Source organism: Apium graveolens, chromosome 9 (genome assembly GCF_009905375.1).
Source record: "Apium graveolens cultivar Ventura chromosome 9, ASM990537v1, whole genome shotgun sequence".
Classification (NCBI taxonomy): Eukaryota; Viridiplantae; Streptophyta; class Magnoliopsida; order Apiales; family Apiaceae; genus Apium; species Apium graveolens.
Genome location: NC_133655.1, coordinates 179,719,083 through 179,739,600, shown reverse-complemented (window position 1 = coordinate 179,739,600; position 20,518 = coordinate 179,719,083). Strand labels below are relative to the sequence as shown.

The window sequence follows — 20,518 nt, the reverse complement described above, 5'->3', positions numbered from 1 at the left end:
TCAGGAAAAGTAATTTAGCTCCATTATATATAAAATGGAAACTTGAGTTGAGTTATATGAGCAACAGATAGAATATGATGTCAACGAGAGGTTGTTAAGTAATGGTAGATGCTGCAAGTAAAAGTTTATGAAAAGTTGTAAGGTTGAGGAATCAACCCGAGAAAATGAGAGTGAGATACTTGAAGGTATCACTATCTGATCCTTAGAATGATTCTAAGGACAGAATCCTTTTAAGGGGGGAAGGATGTAACATCCGAGATATCGCGTGTAATTATTTTTATCAATAATTTGTATATGATTATTATGTGATTTTTGGTGAATTATCTGATGATTGGTGTGAATATGTGAATGCTTATATGTGATACATTATAAGTTTGCTAATTTTATTATGACCAGAATAAAATATAGATAATTATGGTATTTTCCTGGTAATTTTTGGGCTGTTAAATGATTTTATATTGATTTATGAATTTATTAATTATTTTCTGAATAATTACAAAATTATTTTATAAAGCCGGGAATCGTCCGACTTCAACCGTTTTTATGTTTCTATAACCCGAAACTCTTCCAAAAACTCCTTCCTAACCTAATCTGGTAATTCCGGATATTTTCTGTGTTTTGACTTTTTCGATCCGGATTACGGTTTGACCTGTGCGTGGCCCGACGCAAGATTTTCGATACGATAATCATTTAGGTGAATCAACAAAACCCATAATCTCAAAGGACGGGATAATATCGCGTTATTTTCATATAAAGTATTTTATAAGAAGCCCGGTTTGGATAATTATCCAATACGGGTATCAAATGGGATCGTTTTTGTAGTTACTTAGCGGCTAAGTAACTAATTTAATGATCCAAAATGATCCAAAACGAACCAATATTCCAAAAATATATATAGCCCTTTTATCAGTAAGTAAAATCTCGTAAAATACAGAGAAAACATTGAATTAATACCGCGTTCTTGAGAATCAATCGCACGAACGAAGGCGTTATCGAACTCCGATCCTGGCGTGCAATATATCAAAACAAAGCTCCCGAAAAGATCTTTCCGAATCAACCATCCATACCAGTGCAGAAATCAAGGTTTTTATCTTATTTATTTATTTTAATTCTAATTATTTAGTGATTAAATTATGAAAATTTGTTCTTGATATTATTGATATGATTTGATGATTCCATCTTGTAGATAATATTTTTCTAGTCAATTTGGTATATTATATGTCAAAAATAGAGTTCAATAACATATAGAAAAGGTGGTTTTATTTTCATAAATTAAAATTAGGGTTTATGTTCATGCATAATTTCAATCAAAATTGGGGTTTTTAATTTGGTTAATTCTGGGTTGAAAGTGAAGATACCAATATGTAGATCGTCTCAAGACAAATTGATTCATGTAATTGGTTTTGATGTTGGGCTGCTAAATCGGTGTCGCCGGAAAAGAGAAACTCGCAGGAAACAATAAGTTTCCAGCCGATTTTCCGGCTGATTGGCGGACTGTTCTCCGTATTGAAGGCCATAGGGGAGTTCCTGGCAATTAGTACTGCAGCTCTGCTAAAATTGGTGATGTTCTGGGCAAAACTAACCGGCCGGCCGTGTCGCCGCCGTCGCCGATATTGTCGGGGAAGACGACCAAAGTGTCGTTTGGTCCCCCAACTTTTGCATAGTTCGCATATTCAGTATTTTAGTTTTGTAAACTTACAAAAACCAGATTGCTGTTTAGTTTATTTTAAAAATGATATATTATTATTTTTAAAAATCAGAAAAAAATTGTTTATTTAATTGTTTTTAAATTCTGAAAATTATTTGAATTATTTATTTATTCAAAAATAAATCAAAATTATTTTATTAATTAATTTTAATTAGTTTTTAATTATTTTAATTAATTGATTATTTTATTATTAATTGATTAATTAATTTAATTAATTATTAATTAATTTTAATTGATTTAATAATTAGATTTAATTATTTAAAATTAATTTAAAAATTCCGAAAAATAGTTTCAAGCTTTAAAATATTATTTTAAATTATTTTCAAGGCTCGATAATTATTATAAAATTATTTTAAAGTCAGATTCAGGCGTTCGAACCCTATTAATTAATTATAAAATGATTTAGAGACCCGTTTTAATTCCAAAAAATGTTCAAAAATTCGTATTAAATACCTGGAAAATCATTTTGGCCCCGAATCTTCTTTGAAAAATTATTTTGATCGAATATCTTGCGTGCTTTGTGCTACGTGCTAACTGATTGATGTGTTATATGCCTATGTGGTTATGGTTTAACTGTTTTAGTCATAACTTTTAATCCGTAAATCTGATTTGGGTGAAACGAAGGGTAGATAAAAGCTTATGACGTCTATGTGATGATTGGAATAATATGGGTATGAATAATTGATAGATACTTGTGATGCCTAGCAGAGTCAGCGAGGTATAGAAAAGGAAACCAGTGATCCATAAATAGAATCAAAGCGTAGAAAGAGAAGGAAAGTGATTGATAAATAGAAGCAAGGGATAGAAAGAGAAGAAAAGTGGTTGATGAGTAAAACTATTAGATGAGTATCAGTAAAGTGGAAATCGTCGGTGATAAGGCAAGTACCTTTGAACCTTTTTCAAGATATATTGCAAATATTTTCAAACTGTTTCATAATATGTAGCTATTATTCAAAATAACTCATGTTTTATACTGCAAGCACTTTAAACTATTAAACCTTGAACCCTGATTTTTATTGATCTTGAGCCATAAGCCTTATTCATCATAAACCATTGATTGTTGAATTTCCAGATAAGAGCCAGACACATACGATACTACTCCACAAATACATATCTACCACATACTGATTTCTGATATTCAATTGCTTGACATACCAACCCTTATTCCTTGTTTAACAGAAGACCAATTCTTAGAACCCTTGAGCCCTTGGTCTTCTACTTTCTGATTCTTTCCTTGATTGAAAGCCAATCTTTTTGAATTCCCTGTTATGCCTTCATGGTGTTACAAATCACCCTATGCTTCAAGATAAATGTTTTTTATGATTCAGCTTATTGATTTACATTGGTTTTCATATTGAATTGTTCTAGAATTAGATGGTTTTATACGTGTGGACCAGATTCGTGGTCAGACCAGATTCGTGGTCATAATAGGCCAATATGTGCCTTGGATCCAGTATATAGAGCAAAGCTGGGAGCCTTGCTCGGGGTTAGTGTGTGACTGATCAGCAGCCTAACCTTGGTTTTTAAAAATGAAAAGTGAATATCCAATTCTAATCATTGCTTATTCAGAAACTTGATTCTTCTGAATCACTTCAATTGATTATTGATTAACCTCAATTGTTGCTATTATAACTTGTTGAGCTAGTTAGCTCACTCTTGCAAAACTTTGTATGTTTTCAACAGTTGAAAAGGAAAATTTGTTGATAACAAGGATTCTCAGTCCAACTTGCGAGCTAGGATTCCAGGTTAAGTTGGATCGAGCTAGCAGGAGCTTATATTGTAGATGAGTTATACGAGATTGTAAGAATGATATCATTATCAATTGTAAGTTAAACTAGCTGGGGTTTGCTACGATACAATAATACTTTAGATATAGGTTTAAATATTGCGGTGCGTGTTGTGAGCCCCAAACTTATGACCCGGGTTTGGAGGGCATCACAACATCCACAGGTGAGAGCTTGTTGACATGGGCAAGTTGCATCAAGGCATCAACTTTAAATCCTTTTCACAAACCAAATTGTCACCAGAATAATAATGACAGTAAAAATACACATAAAAGAACTGTGGAGTCTACTTGACAATAATACTAACGCACACACACATATACATATCAACCAGTAACAAGATACTGCAAACATTTCGAAGGAAGTTGCTTATTATTATATAGCAATTGTAGCTTCAGAGTTACCGACATGCTGTATTGGGATATAGCCAAAATCGGAGTCCATTATCAGATGAAACCTGGAACCTGAGCCTGTTTTCTTTTCTTCAAACCAATATTTTGCTCCTATGGCCGCTTTTCCGCATTGATCAGGAGAACCTGCAATATAAAAGATTTGAAAATATCTGGGAAAAATATTCTGGAAACATGTTATACAGTTTGTTGTTTATATTCTCACAAGTCCAAGAAGCAATACCATCAGCATAACTTCTGCTGGGTGCCTCCATTAAACCAGCACCATGTCCCTCTTCCATAGCAGACTTGATAATCTCTATTAGTTTGTCAGGCTCTCCTCTGATCAAAGATTTTAAAAGTACAATAATTTAATTAATCATTAAAAGATCAGAAAGCTACCAATGACACAAGGGCAGCATTGGGAATATGCCAGACCAGAGATCTTTAGTATAAGGTGCAAGAGGAATAGTGCAAATCAAATCAAATCATGTATATAGATGTGCACCCTTAAGCTAATTTTATTGCCTAGCAAATCTGAGCCCAACTAAGATAGCGCACAGTTTATATTCTCGATGTTTTAAGTGGAAGCTTGGATGAGCAGAAAGGTGTAATAGCTAAGTGCTAATAAGCCACCATATTAGTCACATTCATTTATTTCACCTAATCTTCTCTCCAAGGCTTGGTGTGCTCTCTCAAACCTCAGTCTAGGATACATAGATTCAAGGAAATTCACATTTAGACCTTTTCATTTCTTACATTTATCATTGCGAACAATAAGGCCAGCCCCTTATGGAAACACAGACTACATTACGCCAAAATGCCATATGATTGCATAAAAAATCATATGTGCAAAAGAATAATAGGCAACCAATCATGTGCCTATAAAGAAAACAAACAACTGATTTCTAGAAAAATTATTTTTTTTGAGTCCTGAATGCTACTTCCAACCAAAACGCATTGGATATGGCTTAAAGTGAATGCAAGGATAAAAAATATCATAATATTAAAAATTTAATGCTAATAAATTTGCCAATCCTGATAAATTGCCAGTTTGAGAACACATGAAATGAGGTGTTCAATAAGTTTACAGGGGTTGATAGCTTCACAAGTTCAGTATACATAGAAATATCATAGTAAGGGAAGTAGCCACTCACAATTTACAATCACGATGGGAAGTAAACAAAGAATCAGAATAAAGCTTTCTAAAGAACTACGAGAACGCTGAAATAAGGGTAAAGATGCTTAAAAGTCCTACCACTACCAGAGGATGAAGCTGTGCACACTTATTTGTAACATGGTAGTATGAAGTACATTAATAAGAAAGTTTAGAAAAGGTTAGCAAGGTATGTCTTAATGAGATAAATGTAAGGTAGGCGATAAGTTCAGGAACAAACACTCAGAATATATAATATACAGAAACTGCTAAATATTAAACAACATTATAAATCTGCTAAAAAAAGAGCAGAAAGACCTAGAATTATACTATATGCATCATTCTGTAGCAGAAGGGGAATAAATGATAAGGGGCCAAAACATTCAATTTAAATAGGCCAACACAAGTTCCAAGGAAGTACTAAAATTCGAAAACAAATAAAAATATCACAAGCAAAATAACCTTTATCATTGAATTAGTGGAGCATTAAAAGTTTCAATCCATCACAAAGCTAAAACAAAGAGGTGTGGGCAGCTATTAATTGGAAAAGGAAAATCAATTTTTTTTAAAATGTTAGCTCCTCGCAGCAAGCATAGTGGGACCTGGGCTAAGGGGAGCTATTGTTGCCATCCTCGGAAGCTTCAGAAGCTTCAATAACAGTGTCGGAAGCTTCAGAAGCTTCAATAACAGTGGAAAACTTCCTCTTACGTTCACTGCCACCGATTGGTGTAGAGCTAATGGAAGAGCCCTCAAGATTAGAAGAAGCTTGCAACATATGACAGTTAGAAACACTGGAAGTTGCTGGAACTGCATATAATTGTGGTTTAAGTAAGAAGGTAACGACATATAATGGGACGACGACTGACCAGTGCTTGAGCCTTCTTTTCATAAGCAACTTCCAGCTCTTCAATTGGTGTGAAAGCCGTTGATACACCATAGTCTTTCAGGCCTTCAATCAGATTATACTTGTTCAATTTCAGCTTGTACATAAATTCCTTGCCCACAAGGGCTTGCAGCTCCAGGGGTATAGAAGTATCTCCTGTTGGATTTATTTGAGATGTCATGTCTAATATGTTTCATGTTTAGTTTTCAGATCTTAACTAACAGGAAATATCAGTACTTCCTGGAATCAGGACTTACTGGAAGTCAGGACTTAAGGATATCAGGACTTAGATTATCAAAAGATAATATCAGAAGATGGATATCAAAACTTAAGTATCGGAGGACTAACAGTTAAGGAAGGAAGCTGATTCACAGGAAAGAAGATCGAGACTAATACAAGAAGAAGATATGCATGGAAAGAGTTAGAGGACTAGAAGAATTATATAAGATATCTGGTTGAAATATTTTAGGAGACAGAATTATATTCCATATCAACTAGAAGTTATCTTGTAACTGTGTGTCTATATAAACACAGACATAGGTTTACTCTATAAGAGTTACGATCATCGAGAAGATCATATATCGTAACCTAGCAGGTCTCGTGATATTTGTTCATCATTGAGAGAGAACAGTTCCATTATAACAGAGTTTATTATATCGAATACATCTGTTTTCTGTTACTTGTGCTTTAAATTGATTTGATTATATTTTACACTGTATTCAACCCCCTTCTACAGTGTTGTGTGACCTAACAGGTGGTATCAGAGCACATCTGTTAACACACATACAATAAAGATCCAAAACAATCATGTCTGAAGAAGCAGAAAATCCAACCAAGCCCGCCAAAACTGAAGAAACTCCAAAGACTCAAACCCATAGTCGATATGAGACTATCAGGGTTCCCATGTTGAGACCTTCTGAGTATCCCATATAGAAAGTGAAGATGGTTATATTTCCGGGGCTATGTTTCTGGAAGCTACAGATCCAGAATACCTTGACAGAATTTATGAAGGACCACATAAGCCAACCAAGCTCTCTGTTATAGTTGCAGATCAGCCAGCAAAACCCATACCAACGGAGAAAAGTGAATACACAGCTGAAGATATCTCATCTATTTCCAAGGTTGCAAAGGTAAGGCATTTGCTGCATAGTGTCATTGCTAAAGTCATGTCAAATAGGGTAATTAAATGCAAGACTGCAAAGGAGATATGGGATGCTTTGGAGACAAGGTGTCAGGGAACTGATGCAATTAAGAAAAACAGGAGGACTATACTCACTCAAGAGTATGAGTACTTTGACTCGAAAAGTGATGAGTCATTAACTGACTTATATGACAGATTTGTCAAACTCTTGAATGATCTGTCACTGGTGGACAAGGAATATGACATTGAAGATTCAAATCTAAAATTCCTTTTAGCTCTTCCTGAAAGTTGGGATTTGAAAGCTACTATTATAAGAGATAATTATGCTCTTGATGAAACTACTCTTGATGAAATTTATGGAATGCTCAAGACTTATGAACTTGAGATGGATCAAAGAAGCAAGAGACATGGGAGAAAGTCAAAAACAATTGCTCTTAATGCTGAGGAGGAATCCCCCAAAGTGGCTGTCTCAAAGCAAGGAAAAGGAAAGGCTCTCATCATAAAGTCTGATTCAGAATCATCAAGTTCTGATGATGATGATTCAGAAACTGAAAGTCTACCTGAAGTAGATGCTGATGAAGAGATGATGAAGCTGTGTGCTCCTATGGTGAAGGGTATCACAAAGATAGCCTATAGGAAATTTAGAAGAGGAAAGAAGTTTTCCAGGAAAGGTAGAAGTTCTGATAAGAAGGGCTTCAGAAAATCTGAAGGCAAAGGAGGAAAGTCTGACAGAGGAGATTACTCAAATGTCAAATGCTACAACTGTGGTGAGAAAGGCCACATATCTCCTGACTGCAAGAAAGGAAAGAGTGATAAAGGCAAGGCTCTTGTCACAAAGAAGAAAAGCTGGAAAGACACCTCAGATTCTGAAGATGAGGAGAACTATGCCTTGATGGCAAATGCTAATAGCAGTTCTGATGCTGCTGAGTTAATGGTACCTCAAATAACTTATGCCTTTCATACTGATGATATTATTGAGTTGAGATTATATCTTAAAACCATGTTTATTAGCTATAGAGATCAAACTTTAACATGTGAAAGTTTAACTTCTAAAAATCTTACTTTTAAAAAGAGGAATGATTATTTAGAAAAAGAGTTAGTTATGTTACATCAAACTCAGAAGGATAGAGATGATGATTTCTATGTTAGAGATGAAGTACTAAAAATGAATAAATCTCTAAAAACTGAGTTAGAAAAGGAGAGAGAGATTATCAGGACTTGGACTAACTCTGGCAGAGCAACTCAAGATATACTAAGTAGTAGAAACTGGAAAGAGGGCTTAGGTTATGGAGATGAGAAAAGTGAAAAAGGAACTGAACAAGTTAAGCCAATTATTGTTAAACAGACTACTAAGCCAAAGGTAAATCCTGCTAAATTTGTAGCTAAAACTGTAAAGTCTGATTTTGAAAAGATGAAAGATATTGAGATAGAAGTGATAGCAGAGTCAACTTATGACAAATTAGAACAGGATAAAACAACTAAAGTTAACATAGGCTTAATGACAAAGAAGCAACTTAAATATAAGCTGAAAGAGATTACCAGTGTAAACAAGGTAAAGGTAGCTAGGAAAAATAGGAATGGAAAAGAAGGTGTGAATAAAAGTAACAATTATATGCCTGTTCCTAATGCTCCTAGAAAGAAATGTTATAACTGTGGAAACTCTAACCAGCTTGCATCTTTTTGCAGGAAGAATAAGAATATAAACTCCTTACCTTCTAAGTCAGGAGTTAAGAGTCAGTCTGTTATATTTTAAGCCACAAAATCCTTGTTTCATTGTGGTAGTATATGGCATTCCATTTATACTTGTAAGGAATATCATAGTTTGTACTATGACTATTATCAGATAAAACCTTCTTTGAAGAAAGTTCCTTTAATTCCTTCTAGTGTAAAGTATGATGCAAAATATGATACTATAAATACTAAAATTGTTAGCATAAACTCTGATGTTAAATCCACTGCATATGTTAACAAACTTAAAAAGGCCAAAGGATCCAAGCAAGTCTGGGTCCTTAAAACTAACCATTAGTGGTCTTTGTGATTGCAGGGCAACAAGAAGAACATCCTAGTTCTGGACAGTAGATGTTCAGGACATATGACTGGAAATAAAGCCCTGCTATCAGATTTTGTGGAGAAAGCTGGCCCAGAAGTTTCTTATGGAGATGGCAACATTGAAAAAACTTTGGGATATGGCAAGATCAATCCTGGGAATGTCATCATTGAAAAAGTAGCTCTTGTCTCAGGACTTAAACACAATCTGTTGAGTATAAGTCAAATCTGTGACAGAGGTTATCATGTGGATTTCTTTGAAGAACACTGTGAAGTTATAAGTAATTCAACGGGCAAAGTGGTTCTGAAAGGATATAGGCATGGTAACATTTATGAAGCCAGACTTTCAACAAGTACTGATGGTTCTGCAATCTGTCTGTTGAGTAGAGCATCAATTGAAGAAAGCTGGAATTGGCACAAAAAACTCTCTCATTTAAATTTTAACAATGTAAATGAGCTTGTAAGGAAAGATCTTGTGAGAGGACTGCCAAAAATAGTATTTGCTCCTGATGGCCTTTGTGATTCATGTCAGAAGGCAAAACAAAGATAATCTTCTTTCAAGAGCAAAACTGAGTCATCAATTCTTGAGCCTTATCACCTACTACATGTTGATCTATTTGGTCCAGTTAACGTCAAGTCTATTTCAAATAAGAAATATGCTATGGTTATAGTGGATGAGTTCACAAGGTACACTTGGGTGTACTTCTTGAACAAGAAGACTGAAACTGCATCTACCCTAACTGATCATGTCAGACAGCTGGATAAATTGATCAAAAATTCTGTTAAAATTATAAGGAGTGATAATGGCACTGAGTTCAAGAATTCAGTCATCGAAGAGTTCTGCAAAGATCATGGAATCAAATAGGAATTTTCTGCACCTGGAACTCCACAGCAAAATGGAGTTGTAGAAAGAAAGAATAGGACTCTCATTGAAGCTGCACGAACAATGCTTGATGAAGCAAAGCTACCAACCTATTTTTGGGCTGAAGCTGTGCAGACTGCTTGTTTTACACAAAATGCTACACTTATAAACAAGCATGGAAAAACACCATATGAGATGGTGAAGAAGAAGAAGCCAAATCTGAAATACTTTCATATATTTGGTTGCAAGTGTTTTGTTCTGAAGACTCATCCTGAATAGCTGTCCAAATTTGATCTAAAAGCTGATGAAGGAATTTTTGTTGGATATCCACTTTCCACAAAAGCCTTCAGAGTTTACAATTTGAGAATAAGAGTTGTCATGGAATCTATCAATGTTTCTGTTGATGATAAGAAGATTACTGGACTTGAAGATTTCGATGATCATGATCAGCTGAGATTTGAGAATGAAGAATTAAATTCTGATTCTGGAAATTCTGATGACTTAAATCCTGATCCTGTAAGTTCTGATGGATTAAGTTCTGATGTCATTGAAACTGTGGTAACAACTCCAAAGGAAAATGCACCTGTCCAGGGGGAGCAAGCTGAAGAAACTACCACATCTCAAGACTCTCGAGAAGCATCAGAACCTGTCACTGGCTCTTCAAGTTCAAATTCATCTAGTTCTGATGAGACAAATTCTGATAATTCTGGAAGCTCTGATTCTTCAACTCCTGAAAAATCAAATTCAATTTCTGAAGTCTCAGAGAGCATAACTACAGGGGAGCATCAGAAAATGCTGATGGAGACAACATGGATCATGGAGAAGGATCCAGTTCTAGAGATCAATTTCCATCTGCAAGGAAATGGACTAAAGCACATACACCTGATCTAATCATTGAAGATCCTGAAGCAGGTGTCAGAACTAGAAATGCAACTTCAAATAAATGTCTCTGTCATTCTTTTCTATCTCAGACTGAACCAAAAAAAGTGGAAGAAGCTCTTCAAAATGCTGATTGGGTGCAAGCAATGCAGGAAGAGTTAATGAATTTGAAAGACATAAAGTCTGGAACCTAGTGCCAAGACCAAAGAACAGATTAGTTGTTGGTACAAAATGGGTGTTCAGAAATAAAACTGACAGTGATGGCATAATTACAAGGAATAAAAGCAAGACTGGTTGCTAATGGCTACTCTCAATAGGAGGGTATTAATTATGATGAAACATTTGCACCAGTTGCTAGATTAGAAGCCATAAGGATCTTTTTGGCTTATGCTGCTCACAAGAAGTCTAAAGTCTTTCAAGTGGATATAAAAAGTGCTTTTCTCAATGGAGAATTGGATGAAGAGATATATATTGAACAACCTCCAGGCTTTATAGATCCTAAATTTTCCAATCATGTCTACAAGCTTGATAAAGCACTTTTATGGCCTTAAGCAAGCTCCAAGAGCATGGTATGAGACTTTAGCTCAATTTTTTTCTGGAAAGTGGATTTCACAGAGGCACAATTCACAAGACTTTATTCTACCTCAACCATGGAAAGGACTTACTTTTGGTACATATATATGTTGATGATATCATATTTAGTTCTACTAATTCCAAAATGTGTGAGAAGTTTGCAAAGATAATGCAGTCAAGATATCAAATAAGTATGATGGGAGAACTCAGCTATTTTCTGGGCCTTCAATTCAAGCAAATTGCAGAAGGCACTTTTATCTGTCAATCCAAGTATACCAGAAATTTACTGAAGAAATTTGGAATGCAAGATTGTATAACTGCATCCACTCCCATGGCCACTGCAACCAAGTTAGATAAGGATACTAGTAAATCAGTAGATATTACTAATTATAGAGGTATGATTGGCTCCTTACTCTATCTAACTGCAAGTAGACCTGATATCATGTATGCTACCTGTCTTTGTGCAGGATTTCAGGCTGATCCAAGAGAAACTCACTTATTAGCTGTGAAAAGAATTTTCAAGTACCTTAAGGGTACAGCTGATCTAGGATTGTGGTATCCTAGGGAATCAGATTTTAAGCTAATTGGTTACTAAGATGTAGATTTTGCAGGATGCAAAATAGACCGGTAAAGCACTAGTGGAAGCTGCCAATTTCTTGGAGGCTGATTGGTTTCTTGGTTTAGCAAGAAACAAAAGTCAATTTCCACATCAACTACAGAAGCATAATATATTGCTGCAGGGAGCTGTTGTGCACAGATTCTTTGGATGAAGAATCAGTTACTGGATTATGGGTTAGAGTTTTCTAAAATCCCTATTTACTGTGATAATAAAAGTGCTATTGCTATGACAGGTAATCCAGTTCAACACTCAATGACAAAGCACATCAGCATAAGATACCCTTTTATATGGGAACATGTGGATGAAGGTACAGTGGAATTGCATTTTGTTCCAACAGATCAACAACTAGCAGATATATTCACAAAACCACTATGTGAAGCTACTTTTATAAGATTGGTAAATGAACATGGAATGGTTTCAGGTTCTTTCTTTAAATCTGCTTAGTTTTTATTCTCTTGCATTAGACTTTATGATCAGTGTTTACAGATTGTATTATCTATATGTAATCTGTGCTTAATTTAAAAATTCATTAAATGATGATTGTTATCTGATGTGGATTTATATACTCTGATAAGTGTTTTAAATGTTCTGTGGCTATTCAATCCAATGAGGATAACTGTGCTAGATGTTGACCTAGTAGTCTTTAACATACTAGAAATCCCATGTTTGAATTAGTTGTTTATGTGGAAACTCATTAACACAAGCAGATTCTGATATTGAGCTTAGTCATGTTTACTTTGTGTATCTTATTACTAAGTTACAAAATAGATTCTTGTTTCTTATCTGTCAAATTCTGTTGTCAGTAAATCTTAAGAATGAACTAAGTGCTGATAAGCCTCACTTATCAAAGAAAAGAAAAGAAAAGAATAAAAGTCAGGTACTCCTTTGAGATCTAGAGTAAAAATGTGGAAGGGAAGACCCAAGTGCATTGTTGGTATTAAGTAATATGCATTAGAAAAGAAAAAAAAATTCTTGGTGACTTTTCACACTCTATGATTACTGGAGAAATACTCTGATTACAACATAAATCTTATAAGTAGTCGTGACTCACTTACACTGAGAAGCTACTGTGAAAAGGAATTTCAAAAGATGCATAAAATGAGCACAAACAGTTGAGGTGGACTCATGCATAAAGTTGTTCTATAGTAGACATCATGACTGATGACAGATTTTAAGCATTTTTCTTAGTTATGCCTTATTTCTAAGTTGGGCACGGGAATTGTTAATTACAGTCAGTAAAAGATCATTTTAACAATTGCTTTAGATCTTTTACTGACGGTAATTATTAATTATTTTAAGCATTATTACACATCAGTCTAGGGAGTCGAGGGATCATTATTTTTACTTGTAATTGTTAACCAGTCCTCGCGTCCCTTTGTATTCTATTGGCTATTTAAACCTACTATTCATTCCAGCCAAAAACATCTTTCATTTTCTCACAAACTCACTCTCTTTTTATTCTCGTCAACAAAAATGGTTCGTTTCAACTTGTTCCTGAACTATGAAACTTTCAACATTGAGTTGAGTTGTAATGATTGGCAACAGGAGTGACATGTCACCGCCATTCCTGAAGAACTCTGGAACTCAGTTCCATAAGAGGTTCACACAGACCTCTTGTTCTTTTCGATGGAATACCACCTCCATCTTGATCGGTTGGAAGAGGAAAGGAGAGAAGCTCTCCATCAGCAAGAACGGATCATCCGTCTTGCAGTGCTCTTCGTCAGCAGCAGAAAGAGCTAGTCGATAGGTTTTCTTAGCTTAGGACTAAGGTTATTGATGTTAAGATTCTTAGAATAGGACTATCTTGTAATTTTTGCATGTAATTGATAATTTCATGAAATGTACTCATCTGATATATTAATGAAATTTCCTTTAAAATGCAAGATTTGGTCTTTGTTTCTCAAATTATGTGACTGTGCATGTCTTAATTGCAATTTGTTAATCTTTACTTCATCGATTTTTAACTTTATCCTGCGATGAATGTTTTGATTCAATAATGGTCAATAAGTTTTGATGATTTGAGGAATTGAAGCACGAGTTCATGCATCTGAACCTGTGATAGTTGAAGCTGAGAATGTTACTTCTCAGAAAGAGAAAGCAGCTCAAAGTTCTGATACTTTGAAAAAGAAATCTGTAAATTCTAATACTGCTGAAGCAACTCCTTCATTGGCAAGGAGATTGAAGAAAATTAAGGCAAGGAGGTATTTGGCTATGGCTATATCAGAAGATACTGAAGAAGCTGAGGAAGGGGATCAGGAATCTCTGATCTCACAAGATCCAATTATCATTGAAGCCCTTCCAGCTCAAGCCAAAGACACTGCTAATGACACAGTTGTTACCCCTCATGTCTCTCCTATTAAAGCTACAGATGATGCTAAAGAACAAACTGATAATTCTAAAATAGATATTCATAATTTGAATATACCTAAAGTTCTTTATCTGGAAGCTCCATCTACATCAAAGACACTAGCTCTGGAGATAAATTCTGCTAATCAGAATTTAGATGATGTTATTCCTGAATCTCCAGTTGCTTCACACACTGTTGAGCTATCAGAACAGAATGAGTCTTCCTCAAATTCTGATGATAGTGTTTCTGTTGAGACTCCAGTACCTACTCTAGGCAAGGAAGAATTGGTGAAGAAATTTGTTGAAAAGGAAGTACCTATTCCTTGGGAGGATACTCACAGAGGTGTTGAGTGGACCAAGAAGTGGAATGAATCAGATTTTATTCCATGTTCTATAATTCTGACAGAGCATATTGCAAAAGCTGATGAGTTACTTACAAATGCTGATTTCAAGACACAACTCAAGATCACAGCTCTCTCTACAAAACATCTTCAAGGTCTACATACTTCTACTCATGAAAAGGTTGATACACTCAGGGAACAAGTTGATAAGTTCAATCTACAGATCAAGCTTGACAAGAACAGGTATATCAGACCTATTTCTGAAAAAGTAGCAACCATTGAAAAAACTCAAGAGAAGCAACAGGCCCAAATTGCTGAGGTTCTGGCTAATCAAGCTTCTCAGAAAGCTCAATTAAATGAAATCCAATCTTCAGTTGAACTTCTTCTTTCTCTCTTACTTCCTGATGATGCCAAAAAGGGGGAGAAGGTAGTTAAGTCCAAATGCTCACCTACTCAAGAACTGAAGAAAAAGGATGATAAAGGTGATGACCAGGGAAACTCTGAAAAGAGCAGAGGTCAAAGAAAAGTTCAAGGAAAATCTTCTATTCAGAACAAGTCAAGTTCTGATGCTGTGAATGCTCAAATATTGAAGTTAAGTGATGATAAGCAAAGTCTGATGTCAAGTTCTGATATTCCGATTCAGTTAGGATCTGAAGACTCTCAGAAGTTCTTGCAAACTCTGAAGTTAAAGGAGAAGCAGACTACTGTTTATTATAAAGATCCTAAAATCGAGACACTTGATGAGGAGATAGCAAGAAGATTATTTCCGAAACATAATCCAGGAATGGATTTAGAAACTCTCAAGGAGGAAGAAGCTAGATTTGCTGCTGAGAAGACAAATCCTAAGTTTAAAGCTTATGATGCAAAGAAACCTCCAAGGCCTAAGGAAAAAGGCATTGCGATCAAGGAAAAGTCAAATTATGAAACTTCAAAGGTCAAAACTAGATCACAGACTGAGAGTGATCCCAAAGACAAAGGGAAAGGAAAAATTTATGAACCAACCAAGTCACTGGACTTGAAAACTTCTCAAGCTCTGATGAAACCAGTGTGTAAAATGGTTCAAGTAACTGATGATAATCTTGTTGAAGATGAAACTGTTCAAATTCTGAAAAGAAGAAAGATAATTGAAGATTCTAAAATAACCCCTGACACTGCTCAAGTTATTTTTCAGAATAAAGGACAAGAAGGTATAGAAGAAACATCAAATTCTGATCAAGCTATCAAGACATCAACTACTGACAATGCTCAAGTTGATTTGGATAAAATAACAATGCTGATAAGAAGAAGCTGTTATGAGAGAAAGCTACTCCAGTTGAACCAAAATCCAATCTCATGATTAATCAACTTGTTACATTTGGGTTGAAAGCCAAGCAACCTAGAGATAGAGCTCGATTAGGTTCTGACGAAGAGAAGATTCAAATAGGAGTAGAGGTTACTCTAAGAGATCCTTTCATATTGACAGACAAACCATATGAACAAATCAAACAAAGGCACCTTGACAAGGTGTTGTCTGCTCAAGTTGTGATAGATGCTCATGACAAAGAGAATCTAAAAGAGAAATTGATCTTATTTCTCAATGATGGAAGGATTTATAGATTAGCTGATACTGATGTATTAAAGAAGTCTATTAGAGAACTTCAACATATTCACTATCTTCTGGAAGTAAAATATGATGTTACAAGAAGATGGTCAGAATACATTTTGAAGGCTATAAGAGATCTATTCAGAATCTCTGGTACAAAGACTTCTCATTACAGTCTAATGATTACTGAAGGTGATGGAAGAGAAATTCCTATGCTGAAGAATTCTGCTAAGGTGGAAATTATTCTGAAAGGAAGATGCTTATGTTATAATGAAAATTCTTCACATCCTAAGGTTATCAGACTTGGTGATGGACTTGAAAGAACATCCATTCAAGCTCTCAGAACAGCCATTTATCATATTGGTATTAGTAATGAAGAAGAACTAATGCATGTCAAAGCACAGTTAGCTGAAGTTCTGAAGAAAGCTGAAGATAATCTGATAAATAATTTTGTTAAGAATCATTATGGATTCAGATTGATTCAGTGATGTTGGTAAAGCTAGATGTTTTGTAAGTTGTAATTAATAGTCTTATTAAACTCTTATTGCATTTGAACTTAAATGTTTTTGACATCATCAAATCTATTAACTTGTACATTCTTGCATAATTTACAAGTTGGGGGAGATTGTTGGATATATTTGAGATGTCATGTCTAATATGTTTCATGTTTAGTTTTCAGATCTTAACTAACAGGAAATATCAGTACTTACTGGAATCAGGACTTACTGGAAGTCATGACTTAAGGATATCAGGACTTAGATTATCAGAAGATAATATCAGAAGATGGATATCAGAACTTAAGTACTGGAAGACTAACAGTTAAGGAAGGAAGCTAATTCACAGGAAAGAAGATCGAGACTAATACAAGAAGAAGATAAGCATGGAAAGAGGTAGAGGACTATAATAATTATATAAGATATCTGGTTGATATATTTTAGGAGACGGAATTATATTCCATATCAACTAGAAGTTATCTTGTAACTGTGTATCTATATAAACACAGACATAGGTTTACTCTATAAGAGTTACGATCATCGAGAAGATCATATATTGTGACCTAGCAGGTCTTGTAGTATTTGTTCATCACTGAGAGAGAACAGTTCCATTATAACAGAGTTTATTATATCAAATACATCTATTTTTTGTTACTTGTGCTTTAAATCGATTTGATTATATCCTACACTGTATTCAACCCCCTTCTACAGTATTGTGTGACCTAACATCTCCTTTTGGCATTTTATTAATCAGTTTTTTGGCTGAGCTGTCAAGTAATCGTTCGGCAGTAGAGTTGAGTAAAACAACAATTGTAGTTCCGGTGTGATCCTCTACCTAAAGATTAATACAAAAGCTGAAAGGGAGAGGAGGGCCACACACTTAGCACTATAAAAAAATATCTGCCATTTAAGTCTAAAAATTGTAGTATTTGGATGTACAAATGCATAAATGAATTCTTAGGTCTATATTTAAGGTCTTTATATTAAAAGGAAGAGGGAGATAAAATATTGGTTAAATATTTAATTTCTTAACACTAAAAATGTGGTGCAATTAAGAACCTATGGAATGCGTAAATTATTGACACAACATAAAAAAAATAATTAAGCTATCAAACCTCATGCTACTTACATGGCCAGAGGTAACTCAATTGGTTTCTTACAATTATTGCAGATATAGACCCCATCCCGGAGAGTGCCCCTCTTCACGCATGACTTGCACGATATATAATACCATCCAAAGCGATTGTTCATAGCAGTTATGGTGGCCTTTAAGGTCACTACTTTAACCTGCCACAATTTAAGATTAAAAAGCTCTTGTAAAAACATGGTACATCTCATTCTAATTAATGCAGACTGATAATAGATTGTTTGGCACATACCTGTAGTTCACCAGCACATGTAGCCCCGACCAGGGATTCAACAGTCATCCGATTAATGAACATTGCCTCTTTAGGGGGTAGCTTGGCAGAACTGTGCCCTTCGATAGTCACGACTTTTGGGGGCAAGGCTGAGAACCTCTCCCTTATGGAAGAGACATGATCAACTTCTGGGTTCACATAAATTTTTCTAGCGCTTGTTGTAGCAAAGGTTAGAGCATTTGCGCATCTTAATAAGGCTTTACAACTGCTCTATAACTATTGAGAAATTTAACACAAAACGCAAAAGAAACTTTTTTTGCCGAGCTGACCATGCATTTTTACTACTTAGGAACAGAGTTCTTACGCTGATAGGTCTTGACTGTGACAGAGGAGACCACAATAACATACGGCGCATTATCCCCAGTATATAATGTGGGATCAAACTGCTCACCCAGTTTACCCCACAGGGTGACAGTGTTGGTGACAGAGCTAGTATAATAGTAAGGAGTTAAACATGTCAGGATGATTAATTGAAAATAATAAAATTTGTGATTTGCAAGAGCTACTTACTAATCTGTGAAAATTCTAATATCCCTTTTTTGAATCCAGCTCCGATAACTTCAACCTCACCATAACCGCAAAAGCACCCCCACAATGTCTGTAATAAGAATAAGGTATTAATTACAGTATGGTTTGTGTATCAGCAACAGGGGTATTTCAATAAAATGAGTTACAATGAAGCCAATGTAGAATTTTATTGGAATATTCCTTATCTTTGCATTTTTAAAAAAATGAAATCTAAGTTTCAGCTTAAATAGTTAAATAAAGTATGATGATCTAATGTAAATTTTAAAAATACAACTTCAAAACTAAATCCATTTAAATAGACCCTATATTGAAATAGTTCCATATTTTTTAAACTTTAGCACAACTCCATATCCTGCTAGGATGCTTCCAATATAACATAAGAACTAAAGTACAGGTAGCATATCATGAGCTACATGAAGCTACATTTAAGCTACCAAATAGTGTAGGGACTAAATCTGATATAATGTTCCTCTATAGTTTTAATGGTCTAGTTTGAATATAATTTTTTTGTTATGAAGTCAGGGATCCAAATTACAAAATTATTTGACAATTTAATTACTTACTCATTTTTGTGTCATATTAACATCAACATGGTTATATTTTAAATTTGGTAACCTAATAAAATGAATATACCGAGCACTTAAAGATAACTTTTCTATTATGGCCTCTAGCAACTCTTTGTTCCATCAGAACTATTATATACTATAATAAAGCTTACTGAACAACCTTTTTTTAAATTGAAGACCAGTGTGCTATCTCCTTGTCCTTTGCAAGGTAGCATTGATGAGTGATTAATTTAGTGAACAGGGCAGTGAGTAGTGTACAAGAAACTCATATTTGTTAGATAAAGATTTCTTGCTTAGTATTTTTTACCTTCCTTTATTTTAATTACGTTTTGGGGTGCGGAGGGGGAGGGGTTAAAGAAGGGGTTACGAGCATCTATAAATAATTGATTTTGGACCGAATGATTTTTTAAAAAACCAGTAGCGTAAATAATACATAGACCTTTCAGTCCTTGACTATTCAGGCTAAAGAACATATATCAATTATATCAAGCAGTAACTCATTATCAACATTCAAGATTTGTTTAAGCTGTGTGCTTTAGTTAAACAAATTCTAACTGATACAAGAGGAACAAAGAGAAAAGAGGAGACTATATGGAGCGTAAAATTATAGTGCAGATAATAATTTACAGATAACCAATTACCTCAAATCAATTTAAAAGTGATTGAGGGTAACTATAACAGCCATGGGATTTTTAAGCTATTCACAATGAAGAGGGAATGGACATGAGGAAAAGTATACAGAGGAAATAAGTCACAGGGCCGGATGATTTTTTAAAAAATTAGTAGCGTAAATAACACATAGCCCTTCCAATCTTTGACTATTTAGGCTAAAAAACATATATTAAATATATCAAGCATTAACTCATTATCAACATTCAAGATTTGTTTAAGTCTTTTACTATTCAAGCTAAAAAACATATATCAAATATATCAAACATTAACTCATTATCAACATTCAAGATTTGTTTAAGTTGTGTGCTTTAGTTAAACAAAATCTAACCGATACAAGAGGAACAAAGAGAAAATAGGAGACTGTATGGAGCGCAAAACTATAGTGCAGATAATAATTTACAGATAACCAATTACCTCAAACCAATTTAAAAGTGGTTGAGGGTAACTATAACAACCATGGGATTTTTAAGCTATTCATAATGAAGAGGGAATGGACAGGAGGATAAGTGTACAGAGGAAATAAGTCACAGG

At 34.7% G+C, this 20,518-nt stretch overlaps 1 protein-coding gene across 1 annotated transcript; it reads right to left on the bottom strand.

Moving 5' to 3' along the window:
- Nucleotides 1-3,804: 3,804 nt before the first annotated feature.
- On the bottom strand, nucleotides 3,805-18,786 carry LOC141683052 (uncharacterized). The gene is made up of 5 exons (XM_074487745.1): nucleotides 18,732-18,786; nucleotides 18,183-18,650; nucleotides 17,933-18,090; nucleotides 4,126-4,223; nucleotides 3,805-4,028 (listed from the first exon to the last, which is right to left on the bottom strand). The coding sequence occupies exons 2-5, from the start codon at nucleotides 18,243-18,245 to the stop codon at nucleotides 3,868-3,870; spliced, it is 480 nt and encodes a 159-aa protein (XP_074343846.1). The 5' UTR covers nucleotides 18,246-18,650; nucleotides 18,732-18,786; the 3' UTR covers nucleotides 3,805-3,867.
- Nucleotides 18,787-20,518: the final 1,732 nt, after the last annotated feature.